General features: G+C 40.9%; 1 protein-coding gene across 1 annotated transcript in view; it reads right to left on the bottom strand.

Annotated features, from left to right (window-relative positions):
* SCUBE1 (signal peptide, CUB domain and EGF like domain containing 1) overlaps positions 1 to 14,792 on the bottom strand; it is a 203,342-nt gene that overhangs the window by 43,237 nt on the left and 145,313 nt on the right. The window contains exon 8 of the mRNA XM_034063355.1: positions 8,273 to 8,395. Coding sequence (XP_033919246.1) covers positions 8,273 to 8,395 — 123 coding nt within the window. The remainder of the gene's footprint in view (positions 1 to 8,272; positions 8,396 to 14,792) is intronic.

Raw genomic sequence — 14,792 nt, 5'->3', positions numbered from 1 at the left:
GGCAATGTTTCAAGACCAAGTCTGTAGGATCCTTGGATCGTAGACAGTTACTGTATTTTTCAAGGTGCTATTTTACTTTCTCTCATTCTGGAATGCATGAAGGCTTCTCTTGACAATTATGCATTGGGAGCCCTATGTAAAGCATCCTTTTAGCAACAGATCCATCATAGGGTCAGCTAGGTCTAGTCACATCAAATTCTCTGGAATGAAGACCTATTTGGCAGTAAAGAAAGGTCAGTCTCTCATTTAACAGTATCACTTTAGGATTGCATGGATTATAGTTCTGTGGTACAGCATGTTAACACAGCAGGCCTGAGGCTGGGTTCAAATTGTATTTCAGGTCACAAGTGAAAACCAGCTGTGGATGGAAAGAGTTGGGGGGTATACCCTGTAAGACATTAGAAAGCTATCACAAAACCTGCTACGCTCATCAAGTTTGCTCAGAGACAACCTGAGAAACAAAAAACCAGCTGAACAAGATTTGAGGTGTTTTGCAGGTCAGCATTGCAATATGCTGGCAGAGTTAGTAAGAAAACTGCCTCAATATCTGCTCATAGTATCCTTGGCTCTAGCTATCATTTCCAATTGCTCTACACCATGAGAATTGAGGTTTTGATGAACACTTTGTCTGGAAGTGAAGCTGAGGAGAGAAGAAGCAGGGCTACAGTGGGGCAAATAAGAAACACATTTGTTTTAAAAGACAGAAAGAAAAGACCTCATACACAAATATGAGAGTGGATATGCTCATGTCCTCTTGAATGAGAGGAAAAAAACACCTCAAATCTGCTATATGTGGACTTCCAATGAATAGCTTTGTAGGGTTAAACCCCCCCCAAACTTCTAGCAGCAAACTTTCCCTCTCTAGAGGGAAAATTCAATATATCATGAACCTATGGGGGCAAATTCTGTTTGGGATCTCCTGTTGTATAAACATGCATCACTAAATTTCCTTTGGACAGACACTAGCATTACCAACAGCAAAGTATAAGGCCCTGTGTTCCAGTGCCTAGTTATAAAAGAGTCCATCACATTTGTTTCAAATCTGGTAGGAAGCTAATAAAGAATAATGAACAGTGCAACAGGTAATTAACCAAAGCAAATAAAAAATGCTGTCACGTACTGTGTACGAACACATGGCCTCCAAGAAGACCCCAAAATGCCAGACAGCCCATGCAGGTATTCCACATGCCCCAGAGTTACTTTCATCTGGTGGACAATCACCTCCTTTCACAGTGGCTGTATCAATTCATATGGTTGGTGAGAAAGCTACTTTGGGCATAGTTCATTATGACTGAACATCATGTCTGTGAGATCTAGCAATCACCAAGTCCCACTTAAGCCTGCACTGGAAGCTGAATGATGCAAATGCCTTGAACTGCCCCTTGAAAAGGTTTTCATTCCTCAACGTAGGATGATTTGGCTCTATTTAAGATGGAGGTGGTGAGGGGCAGAGGGTGAGAGTGTAGACTTACCAGGCCAAAGTATTACGTGTTGATCACTGGATGTTCCCATTAAAAGCACCTTTTTTCATAATGTAACTTATCTTTCCAATTCTACAATTCCCTGAAGAGATTTACCACAAATCTGTGTGCTGTCTCCCCTTGCCTTGCTTTGCAAAAGACAATTCCTATCCCAGGAAGAGAGAATTATTTATGACAGAAGTTCTCACATTTTCCTGGGTGTTTAATGAAGCCTGAACTTGAGTGGAGCAGAGAGAGTGCTTATTGTTGAATTTTTTGGTGAGATCACTGCACAACAAACAGAAACTGAATAAGCAATTAAGTTAACTGGCTTTAAAACTCATATTGGCTGAGGATTAAGGTAATTATGTCTGCGCTTACAGACATTCATTGCAGCTTTAAACAGGCTTGCTTGCTGTTTTGTTGCTGATGTGGTTCTAAAACTAATCTGAGTTGTTGTCCTGCTGTTAATTACCTCAAAGGTTACAAACACAAGCTCTCCTTGCTATAAATACAGCTATGTTATTTGTATTACATGCTCAAAAGAGATGCAGACCTCTTTTGCTAGGTTTATACAAACAGATCCAACCATTTCTTCCTGTATCAAAGAATTTACAATACCTTAGACTTAAGGGATCTGTTAAAATAATGCACAATAGATGGCTTTGGTATTGTCATACAGTGATTTCACTGTCAAAGCAGAAAAAAATCTATTTTTAAGTTTGTGGGAAAAGAGAGACTGGGAAAGCAGTATCAGTCTCCACAGTATCACTGGCAGGGCAATGTGGATTCTTCACCTTCTGGGTTACAAATAAGTTTCCTTTTAAAAGGTTGGAATGCAGGGGAGGGGAAAGGAAGGGAAACCCCCACACTCTCCTTGTCTAACAAGGAGCCACAGCGTGAGAACCACTCCCCAGCAGAAGTAATCTGTGATTGACAATGGTTTTCTTTGCAGCCAGGGCTAAAAATGGTTTAGTTGTAAATAGAAAAATACAGCACATTTTGATACCCTTTATATATGCAAAGGCTGCTTACACAACTACTCTACATGCTGGGCAGCTATCTAAGGGCACCAAGCAGACAGCTCACTTCTGAGTTCCCGAAAACCAATGGATTTTCGTATCAGGGTATGAGCACAAACACAGGAGAAGAAAACAAATATCTTGTAATGAGCAGATTTGCAGAGGGCAGATTCACAAAAACTGGAGGTTTATTCTCCAGGCAGTCCAGGCATTCATATGTGTGATCTTAGGCAAGCTGCTATATTTGGCTTCACCCTTCCTGCCTGAAAAACTGGGAGAAATACTTGATTCTTCACAGAGAGGATGAATGTGTGTGAGGCACTCAGTGTGAAGACACTGGGAGCTCTGCAAACAACCAGGAACAAAGTCTGAGACTTTGATGCAATTTCCTTTCAATCCTAAAGTCAGCTCTGAGGTCTATAACGAAAGCACATCAAGGAAGTGAGGTCATGTGGGACCTCAGAATTTCACAGGGAATATGAAGGAACCTTTTTATTTAAACATGTAGAATTGACTTGTGCTGAAGTTAAAGATCATCTGAACAAAGTTAAGCAGCAAGAGTTTATGTATATTATTCAACAGTTTGAAAAATGTTGCTTAACATGAACTGTATCTCTATGGCTTTGCTCTTCTTCACTTATTCTTTCCAGTGAATCAGATATAGTCACAGACATATCCAGGGATTCTGCAGGTGGTAAAAGGGCAAGATTACCAGTCTTTTCTATGGCCAATTTGCTTAAGGTTAGCAGAATCTGTTCCTTGATGTTATCAATGAGTTCATTTGGAGATAAGCTCCCTATATACTAAGAAGGCCACCTAAACTAAATAGGACTCCACCCCAAACCAATGTGAACTTCTAAGGTCCTAAAACTGAGTATTTGGTAAATACATTGATTTGTAACCAAAAGAAATCTTCCTTTTAAAAATGAAAACCAGAAAAAACAGAATGTTGACAGCAAGATTGTAGGTCACAGAAACTCCATTATGAAACAAAACAACAGATGTAACACAAACAACAGCATCTTTTATAAATACAAATTAGACTTTTCTATTTCATGCATTGGAAAAACTAATATGCCTCAAATAAATTTCCCTGAATCCCTCAGTAGTGTTCTATGGCCAGTGCTGACGCGCTGTTACCAAAAAAACCCATGGATGATTTATATTCCAGCAGTCACAAACCCCAAACCACATTTTTCTGTCAGATCTGACATTAATAACTAACTATATTATTTTTGCAGCAGAAGAAGCAAAGTGAAATCACCTGTACTTTGCTTCTTCACAGTGAGTCATTAGTGATTTCTTGATCTGTATTCACTTTCCTTCTTTCTTTATTAGCAGGCCTACTGACTGCATTATCACCCTAAGCACCAGAGAGGAACTAAATTATCACAGTGCTCCCTCCACAAAGCAGGCATCATAAAATGTTTGCTGTAATCAGTCTCTGGGCCCAAACACCTCAGATTTCAAACAGGAAATAACTTTGGCCTTCCCATTTCACACTATGAAGAACAAGTGTTTCTGCGACCACAGGAACTTCTTCAGGTCAAAAAATCCCTGGATTTGCACTTACCTGTTATTGCAACAGATAAGCTACAATTGATGAATCAAAGCACCTTGTAGAGGCAGACAGAGTGCCTGCCCTTGCTCACTGACAATGGGAAAAGTAGAACAGCTAGATCATGTTTGTATTTCCATGTCTGATCACGTGAGGGAGAGGAGAAGCTCAGCTACTGCTTCATTCTTTGCATGGTATGCCCTGTTACTGGCAACTCACTCGTTCTGTGTAACCCAGCCATGAAGAAACAAAACTCCATTGAACAGCATTTACAGAGCTGCTTCTATTCCCCATTATCATGGTAGACATCTGATTATTTATAGGTAGCTTTCAAAGACTATTACTAAGACTTTGCATAATGAACAAATAAATTTTGCACCAGCTGTAACCTAACAAGAATGCAGGGCTTGAGTTTTCTCTCTCCAGTTTTGCACTGGTGTAATTATACTTAGTTCAGTGGTGAAACCTCTGATACCACAGCGAGAGCATGTCACAACACGACATTCACGAACCAGAAAGTATTCCTAACTATCTCTAAATACATCATGAAGGGAATGCTTCTTTTTAACATTTCATCCCTATTTTCAGCAGGTACATCAAAACCTAACAACTTACCCTTGTCTGACATGATCCTACAATGTTATTTCTACCTAGTCATGTGCACAAACTGTGCCATTCTCTGCTCTTCTCATCCTGTTCCAGCTTGAAACTAACCTTGCATTGACTCCTTTGTGTCTAATCCACACTCGGAGTAGGCTTCTCAGCTGATGGAAATCAATAGAGAGTTTGTGGGTCAGGGTTAAAGGGAGAGCAGCAATGGGAGACATTACTGTGGGGATCAGTTACAGACTGCCTGATCAAGAGGAATCTGTGGATGAAGCACTTGATAGATAGTAACAGCCTCACGCTCGCAGGCCCTTGTTCTCATGGGGACTTCAATCACCCTGATATCTGTTGGGGTGACAGTACGGCCTGGCACAAGCAATCCAGGAGGTTCCTTGACTGTTTGGAAGACAAGTTCCTTCTGCAAATAATAGAGGAGCTGACAAGGAGAGGTGCCCTGCTTGACCTTGTGCTCACCAACAGGGAAGGGCTCATTGGAAATGTGATGCTCCAGGGCAGCCTTGGTTGCAGCTATCATGAGGTGGTCAAGTTTGAGATCCTCAGGACAGTGAGAAGAGCATGCAGCAAGCTCACTGCCCTGGACTTCAAGAGAGCAGACTTTGGCCTCTGCAGGAACCTGCTTAGTGAGGTTCCATGGGATACAGCCCTAGAGAGCAGGGGGGCCCAAGACTGTTGGTTGATATTCAAGGATTACCTACTGCAAGCTCAGGAGTGTTGCATCCTGACTAGAAGGAAGTGCAGCAGGAGGGACAGGAGACCTCCTTGGATGGATAAGGAGCTGCTGAGAAAAATTCACAGGAAAAAAGAGGCTTATAAAAGGTGGAAGCAGGGACAGGCAGCCTGGGAACAATACAGGGATGTTGTCTGGGAAGCTAGGGACCAGGTTAGGAAAGCTAAGGCCCGGTTAGAATTAAATTTGGCTAGGGATGTTGAGGATAACAGGAAGGGATTCTATAGGTATATTGCAAATAAAAGACAGACTAGGGACAACGTGGAACCTCTCCAGAAGCTATCAGGAGAACTGGCTACCCCGGATTTGGAGAAGGCTGAGGTTCTGAATGACTTCTTTGCCTCGGTCTTCACTGGCAAATGCTCTGACCACACCACCCAAGTCTTGGAAGGCAGATGCAGGGACTGTGAGAACGAAGACCTTGGGCCCACTGTAGGAGAGGATCTCATTCGAGATCATCTTAAGAACCTGAATGTACACAAGTCCATGGGACCTGATGAAATCCATTTGTGGGTTCTGAAGGAGCTGGTGAATGAAGTTGCAAAGCCACTGGCCATCATATTTGAAAAATCATGGCAGTCAGGTGATGTTCCTGTTGACTGGAAAAAGGGAAATATAACCCCCATTTTCAAGAAGGGGAAAATGGATGATCCAGGGAATTACAGACCAGTCAGTCTCACCTCCGTGCCTTGGAGCACATTCTCCTGGAGCAGATTCTCCTGGAAGGCATGCTAGGGCACAAGAAAAACAACAAGGTGTTTGGTGACAGCCAGCATGGCTTCACTAAGGGGAAGTCCTGCTGGACCAATCTGGTGGCCTTCTATGATGGGGCTACAGAACTTATGGACAGGGGTAGGGCAATTGACATCATCTACCTGGACTTGTGCAAAGCGTCAGACACTGTCCCACAGAACACCCTTGTCTATAAATGGAAGAGACATCCATTTGATAGGTGGACCACTTGGTGGAAAAAGAATTGGCTGGATGGTTGCATGCAAAGAGTTGTGGCCAATGGCTCTATGTCCAGCTGGAGATCAGTAACAAGTGGTGTCCCTCAGGGACTGGTGTTGGGAATGGTCTTGTTGAACATCTCTGTCGGTGACATGGACAGTGGGATTGAGTGTGCCCTCAGCAAGTTTGCCAATGACACCAAGCTGTGTGGTTCGGTTGATACACTGGAGGGAAGGAATGCCATCCAGAGGGACCTTGACATGCTTGACAGGTGGGCTGATGTCAGCCTCAGGAAGTTCAACCAAGCCAAGTGCAAGATCCTACACCTGGGTCAGAGCAATCCCAGGCACAGCTACAGGTTGGGCAGAGAAGAGATTCAGAGCAGCCCTGTGGAGAAGGACTTGGGGGTGTTAGTCAATGAGAAAATGAACATGTGTGCACTCACAGCCCACAAAGCCAATCGTATTCTGGGCTGCATCAAAAGAAGCGTGACCAGCAGGTCAAAGGAGGTGATCCTGCCCCTCTACTGCAGTTCTGGTGTCCTCAACATAAAAAGGACATGGAACTGTTGGAACAAGTCCAGAGGAGGCCACGAGGATGATCAGGGGACTGGAGCACCTCCTGTATGAGGACAGGCTGAGAGAGTTGGAGCTGTTCAGCCTGGAGAAGAGAAGGCTGCGTGGAGACCTCATAGAAGCCTTCCAGTATCTGAAGGGGGCCTACAGGGATTGCTGGGGAGGGACTCTTCATTAGGGACTGCAGTGATAGGACAAGAAGTAACGGGTTAAAACTTAAACAGCAGAGGTTTAGATTTGATATAAGGAAGAAATTCTTTACTGTTAGGGTGGTGAGGCACTGGAATGGGTTGCCCAGGGAGGTTGTGAATGTTCCATCCCTGGCAGTGTTCAAGGCCAGGTTGGATGAAGCCTTGGGTGATATGGTTTAGTGTGAGGTGTCCCTGCCAATGGCAGGAGGGTTGGAACTAGATGATCTTAAGGTCCTTTCCAACCCTAACTATTCTATGATCCTAAGTACCAATGAGATGTAATAGATTTTTTTTTACTTTGTTTTCTCTTTTGTTGATGGACAAAGAAGGTCTAAACTACTAATGCTGTTTTGGACTACAAAACTTTTACATGTTTAAAACTCATGCAAATAATTATGTATTGATAAAGAGGCAATTCCTGAACATAAGTTTAATTGAATACATCCTCCTTCCCCTTCTCTCTCTGCTGATGCATGCTCATCTGTTTAGCCTTTTCTTTTAAGAGTAAAGTTACAGAGCTCAAATGCTTAAAGTGTCATTTCTCCAAAGGTACATGGTCAGAACTTAAGTTTGAAATGGTTATGCACTTAATTAGTCACAGAATATATAACATCACATGACTTAGATAACAAATCACAACACACAGAGCAAATGATATAAACCAAACCTCATTTGAATTCTCACAGAACACTTCCATTATCCCTCCATATGATTCTGTCAGGCAAAGGTAGGCTCACAAATTAGACTCTTAGGTTTTCTTTTCGGTTTAAATGTTGCAAGTGCTCTGTTCCAGTAAATTACTCTAAATGACTCTGGTGTAAGATAAGCCTCTGTCCCATTCAGATCATAGCAAATTAGAGGATCTGCACATAAGACTCTTTGCCTGAGGCTACTCCACTACACCACACAGATTTTCGCACTTCATCAGGACACTGGCATTCCTACTGCTATAAACAGTGAAACAAGACATTTCCAAAAATCTTCTAAACCCACCTCAGAAAAGGGAAATCTAGTAGATCTTTTCTAATTTTCCGTCCTATTAAATTACACCCATTACGTATACTTAAAACCTGTAGTACAAATGACTTAACTAAAAAAAACCCCAAATCCACTGAAAAGAACATCCTCATTATAGAAGAGATAAAAGAAATGAAGTATTACCTTGGCAGGTTCGTTCATCTGTCAGCAGTTTATAGCCTTTTTGGCAGCTGCACTCAAAGCTGCCAACTGTGTTTCGGCAGAAATGGTCACAGCCACCGTTGTTTACCAGGCACTCATCAATATCTGCAAGGAATGAATGAGCAAACATTGAGTTCAGGACAGCAATTCAGTAGTTCAGGGCAGGAGTACAGACATTTACTCAGATCCCCAAGAAGGCTGTTGGCCCTCTGAGGATTCAGGTTGGTCAGATGTACCCCTTCCCAAAACTTTCTTGCAAGGTTTACAAAACAGCTATGGGCTGAATTGCTCTGGAGGCAGAGATTTCTCTCACAACTGGACTTCCAGATGACCCAAGTTGAGGCACTTCGATGTTAAAGAACATTTAAAGAAGCTTCTTTGTAGATGTAGCGGTCTGCTTAACAGAAGACTTCAGCCTGTGTAAGATGTGAATCCCTTGCTTTGCACAGGAACTATCAAAACCCAAGAACACATGAAAAACTGAAATAACAAAATAAAGTAAAACATACATGAATTCTGAAAATACTTCCATTATCCCTATATAAACAAATGTAAGGATATATTTTTTTTAAAATTAGCATTATATGCTGTTTTTTCCATTATGAATACAAAATCACTAAATACCAGTTTCCATGTGTCTTGCTTTCTTGATTTGCTATAATAGAAGAGCAACTGCAAATGCATGTGATATGTTGCTTTTTCAGTTGTTCTGAAGCCATGTATATATATATACATGAAGGATGAGATCAATGGCTTTTACTTTATATAATGATTACGAAGAGCATTGATGAACTTGATAAGACCTCTGTTCTGAATTTCAGACTGGTGATTCTGCTTCCTCCACCTTATAAATTCTCCCAAAGGTGTTGAAGAACTGGAATGATCAGTCCCTTTTCCAATCAAGAAAAGCTTGTGCAGTAAGAATATAACAGGTCACAGAACCTCATTTAAAATACAGGGCATTTTTCCATCTTCCCTCACTTATAAAACCACAAATCCACATTCACTTGAAAAAGAAAAAAAATGTGTTTGGTTTCTTTTTTTTAATTTTATTTTTCTTTTATGTGTGGGGGTTTTTTTCAGATTTTGGGGTTTTTTTATATCAGGAGTAGGATAGTGCAAAAACAGCTCTTTTTAGGTGTGCATAGAGTGAAGAAGTAATATGATATAAAGCCTTCTCTGCCCACTTCTGAAGTGAAAACAAGATCTTTCAGAAAACCAAGTGGAGAGTGATATTTCCTATTGAAAAGCCTCTTGCTGTAAGGGCTTTGAAACTTTGAGGTAACAGCTGGCCATATAAAAAGCAAAGTTTACAAAATGCAAATCTAGGTGCCAAAAGAGCTAATATGAAGAGATGGAAATTTATCAAACATAGCATGATGCTGGTGAATGAAGGGATGCATTCAAAAATGATCTGAATTTACGATTACTTTTAGTGGATGTCATTCATTCATTTTTGAAAACGTATTATTACTGACATAGGAGAGTAGTATGGCTCTTACCATGTTTCTGCATGCAAAATATAAACAGAAGCAGGATGAGCGAGGAGGCAAATCTTGACATTCAATAGCTAAAAGGCAAATTCAGCCATCTTTTCTAAAAGGCACTTTGCTTCACTGACATTGACAGAAATACGTTCAGGAGACCATACTACTCAAATAAGCAAGAACAATGCATATTGTTACAAAGGTTTGCTTATGAGTTGCATATGTGCAAAGAGAAAACAAATTTGCTCTGAGACTCTCTGAACTAATACTACTCCTTATTACTTTTGTGTCTAGCTCTGCAGAGGAGCGGTTTTTGCACTCAGTCCTATTAAAAGTGTGAGGGTAAACCAGCAGGTATCAGCTGTGGTGGTATTATGCCTTGAGTGCTTTGCACAAAGACAGCTGAAATCTTTATGTCTCAGGTAACAAAGTTCTCAAAGTGATCTGAAACCAGCACTTGTGTTTGTTGTCTGGTCCTCAGTTTTGGTGATCAAGCTAGCCAAGAACAGATAAGGCTCTCAATCTCATAAATCTGGTGAAGAGCACACTGAGGGTTGCTATACACCATACTGTGAGACCTGAGGGAGCAACCTATTTGGTTTCAGCTGTGCCAACCAGCACAGATCTTGACCTGTCTGTGGCTTCAATCACAAGACTTTGCCCAGTCCTGCAGGCTGGCATTTCCACTGGTAGAAGTGATTCCTCCCATCCCCGGTACTTGCAACTAGCACTGTGATGCAGGTCTTATGATGGATTACAACAGTGCTTTGGCACAGTGCAGGTGTACCTAACCAACTGACAAAACTGCTGGATAAATGGAATTGTGAATTAAAATGACTAATACATTATGCATCATAAACATGCAGAGCAGTCATCCATCATGAAGAAGATATCTTTTACCCATGATAAAAACAACATGACCTTTGCGTTACTCTGCTGCCTGAGACTGCTTGAAGCAGAAATTACTTGCAGCCTGTCAAACACCATTCTGAAGTAAGGACTGATGTTTTAAATGACGGCTCCTGCATTTCACACATTAAATTCAAAATTCCAATCTAACTTTCTTTTCAGGGTGTTTGAAGAGCATAAGGGACAAAAATGAAACCCTCCTGGCTTCAGAGGGTAGATTTGAAGCTGTTAATCATTGTTACTCCACTGACAAGGCAGCACATCAGTTTTACACCAGCAATTCTTTGGAATATTTTGAACCAGGAATATTCTGAACTGGGTAAAAGTTGGGAGAGTCCACAGGAAAATAAAGTATTGATTCATTTCTTTTAGCTAGAAAACGTGATGTGGCCTTTTGAAACCAGGACCATCAAAACAGAATAGAGGTCAAAATTGTTAGCTGCAAAAACATTCTAAATAACACAAACAGTGCCAATGTCTCTCCTTTCACTGTATTTCTTTCCATGGCCATAGCGAGACTGACAAGGCATGTAAAAATTATTTCACTCTATGGAGAGCAGTGCATTGCTGCATTTCACTTGGAAGAGAGCAGTATCCAACCATACCATGTCTAACTGGTTCATAGAAATTGCACCAAGTCTATATCCCCACTATTTTTCTTTCCACAGCTATAAATAATTCTTGTTATGAGCCATGTGAAAATAAATGCTTCCACAGTGTGAGAAGGTGAGGCCACATTTATCTTTAAACTGACTGGTACCCAACTTTGTCAAGTGCCTGTCTGAACTTCACAGAGAGTATGCATGTCTGCCTATCATATAGGGAAGAAAAACACAGTGGAAAACATCATGGTATCTCTTCCAGCTTTGCATGATTTAGTCAAATATCCCTGGTCATAAGTGTTCAGACAATGTGCAGGTCATTTCAGACTAAGAGGTCTGATGGGCTTTCAATGCATTAGCAATGAAACCCCAAAGGATTTCTCTTAATGCAATAATCAATATTGTTAAATAACTTGCTCGTACAAGCTACCTATCTGGCACAAATGCCAACTGGTGTGCCCAGCACAAATGGGACACATGCAGAAATGGAACATACAGGCCAGTGAAAAACCACAGAAGCATTAAAATGTACTAGTCAAAATAGCAGGTGAAGGTATGGTGTTAACAGGCAACTAAGCACTCAAGCCTCCCATTAGCCCTGAAAATGGTTCACTCCTCAACATACATTTAAAAAAACCCCAAAAGCAAACATAGGATTTGCACAAAAAGTAGCTAAAACCTTCTTACATTTTTTAATATTTTGTGGAATATAGCAATTGTCAATATTTGTCTGGAGATGAAACTCAGCAACACCATCACAAAAGCTGTGGGCCCATCTGAACCCAGAAAGAAACCCTGACTTGCTGTTTACAGAGTGGAGAGGTTCCACTCCAGCTTCTGCGACTCACTGTCATCTCTATGTGCATTCTTAAATGTAAGTCCAGGCTTGCAGCAAATCCTATAAGCAAAGGCCTGGCATCGAGACAGTCTCTGTGGTGAAGTTAAGCACGAGTACTCTCTGGATCTACTTATGTGACCCTAGAGCCTTGTGGAATTTGGTAGTAAGTCACAGTTTTGGCACACAGATCCAAGTACTCTTTTTAAATATCCTTTCTTTGTAGTTATTTTGCAATGTTCTCCACAGTCTTTTTGACACTCAAAAGCTAATTTTAGAAGAATGGAATAGGCAATAATTTTTGAAGAATGAAGGAGGAATAAATAAAATGTTTCTGAAATAAGTTATCCTAAGTTTTCTGAGCATCTCAAAATATGAGGGAGGCAGTGGAATCAGTGTAAAATACAACTCCTCAGCTTTAAATAAAGGAACAGAAACTCAGTTGCTTTATGTTACGTTGCATAGCCACAGTCTGACTAGAAGAAACAGGCAGCCTGTTATTTTTCTTTTCACGTCCTTGTGAATATTAACGGGAATGACTGTTCCTGTTCTGCTTGTACATATTTAAACTCTGCTCAGAGTAATTCACATTTGGAAGGACCTGGTTCTGATCAGGGATGTGTGATCACATGTGTGTGCGTGTATGCATATAAACTCACAAAGATTTGCCTTGTTGCATAAAAGTCAGAAAACAAATCAAAAAATAGGGATTTTAGGCAACTTAGAACTTAACATTTCACATAAGCTGCTTAAAGGCAGCTGAAAGGGTAATCAACCTGCAATCTTCACTTAGCTGTTGAACAATGACGGATATGGAGATTTCCAAGGCCTCATCACAGGCGGAAGTGAGGCTTCTTTCAATGGCTGGACAAATATTTGAACTGATTGTGTCTATCTCATCCTTTTCAGTTTTAAAATGCTACCTAGCTCCAGGAAAATAATATACTCCCAGATGAACCTGAAATAATTACAGAAACTTCATACCCTTCTTGTTTGTATTAATGATGGCATGTTAGGATTAACAATGCTATTACCAGCATAGGCTGGACATCATATTTTCTACAAATTGGGCTACTCTGCTAGCTCTTATTCCCTTCTTTCAGTTTTCCTTTTCTTTCCTTTTCTTTTCTCATACTTCTACAAATCACCAGTGTTCCCTAAACCTTGTAACAAGTGTTGCTTTGTTGACACAGGTATTAGTGCCCCAATGCATGCAGACCACAGAGTACTTTATGAAGCAGCTGCAAAACTTTTTAACCCCATGTCAGCAATGGGGAAATAAAGGCATAGAAAAACAATGTGGATTCATCCACACTTGAATCGAAGCCCAGTGCACAACCCAGCCAGCTACTTTGCTTAGATAGTGTCAGTCAGCACAGCCTTGCACAAAACACATTATTCTACATATTGCTCTACGTTACAAGTATTACCAGAGCCACCAAGGCTAAGACTGCAATTACTTTTTTAATATTTGCCTGATGCCTTGCAATAAATCTGGAAATATATTGAGCAACTCAGGATTAACATAAGCATAACCTACTGGGCTACACTTGCAATGCTCTAGGTAACATTTTCCATAGAATCTTAATGCATGCCCACCCAGGGTAACCTGTTAAGGTATAATTTCATATCCTCAGACTCATTGGATTCAGTGCCACTGTGAGAAAATATAAATCAAAGTAGAACTTAGGTTCTGCTGTTTCCTCCAGAAAACATCAAGCCAGCTGCTGTCTGGTAATTTACAGGGAGTTGTAAGTCCTAGTTCCAGTTTTACAATGGGTTTACCTAACAGGGCAAATTGCAACATTTCTCTGCTTTACTTCATCTGCACAGTGGGGTATTGGTAATTATCACTTGATATTTTCAGGAACAATGCTTTAAAATGGATTATTATAATTAAACTACTGTAAGGGTGGTGAGGCACTGGAATGGGCTGCTCAGGGATGCTGTGAATGCTCCATCCCTGGTGGTGTTCAAGGCCAGGCTGGACAGAGCCTTGGGTGATATGGTTTAGTGTGAGGTGTCCCTGCCCATGGCAGGGGGGTTGGAACTAGATGATCTTAAGGTCCTTTCGAACCCTAACTATTCTATGACTCTATGATTCTAAACAAGGCATTACAAATTAAAGCCATTTACCATCAGAATTTTTCAGTCAAATTACATTTTATTTTAGTTTGTGAACTTCTGAATGGTTTGAGACAGCAGCATGGTCAATGCTAGTTGTGTTTTGCCCTGGAAGATTTTGTGAATATATGCAGAACTGTACATCAATCTTTACTTCAGGAAGTATATCTGCAGTTCCACCCCTCTACCTGTAACTGCATAGCTCATTGCCTCCAACCTGCTTTGCATGCTTCAGGGAGAAATAATTCTATTTATGCAGTGTCTTCTACTTAAGGATTTCAAAGGCCAGCAGCTTATCAACTTCATTACATTAAACCTACACAAAACTTGTGCAGGAGAGAGGCATTTAATTAATTCTCCTTTAACAAATGTGAAACTAAGGCAGGTAGGGTAGCGTGTGACTTCCCTGCATCAGATAGCTGCAAAATGAAATAAAGCATATATTACAGCACCTCTAATTTGAGTTTTGCACTTCAGCGACATCCTCATTTTCCCTCCCACAGTGCTAATTAACTGTAATGTATGATAAGCATTACTGAACTGAA

Source organism: Melopsittacus undulatus, chromosome 5 (genome assembly GCF_012275295.1).
Source record: "Melopsittacus undulatus isolate bMelUnd1 chromosome 5, bMelUnd1.mat.Z, whole genome shotgun sequence".
In the NCBI taxonomy this organism is placed as follows: Eukaryota; Metazoa; Chordata; class Aves; order Psittaciformes; family Psittaculidae; genus Melopsittacus; species Melopsittacus undulatus.
Note: the sequence above shows the minus strand (reverse complement) of the source record. Positions and strands in the feature narration are given on the sequence as shown.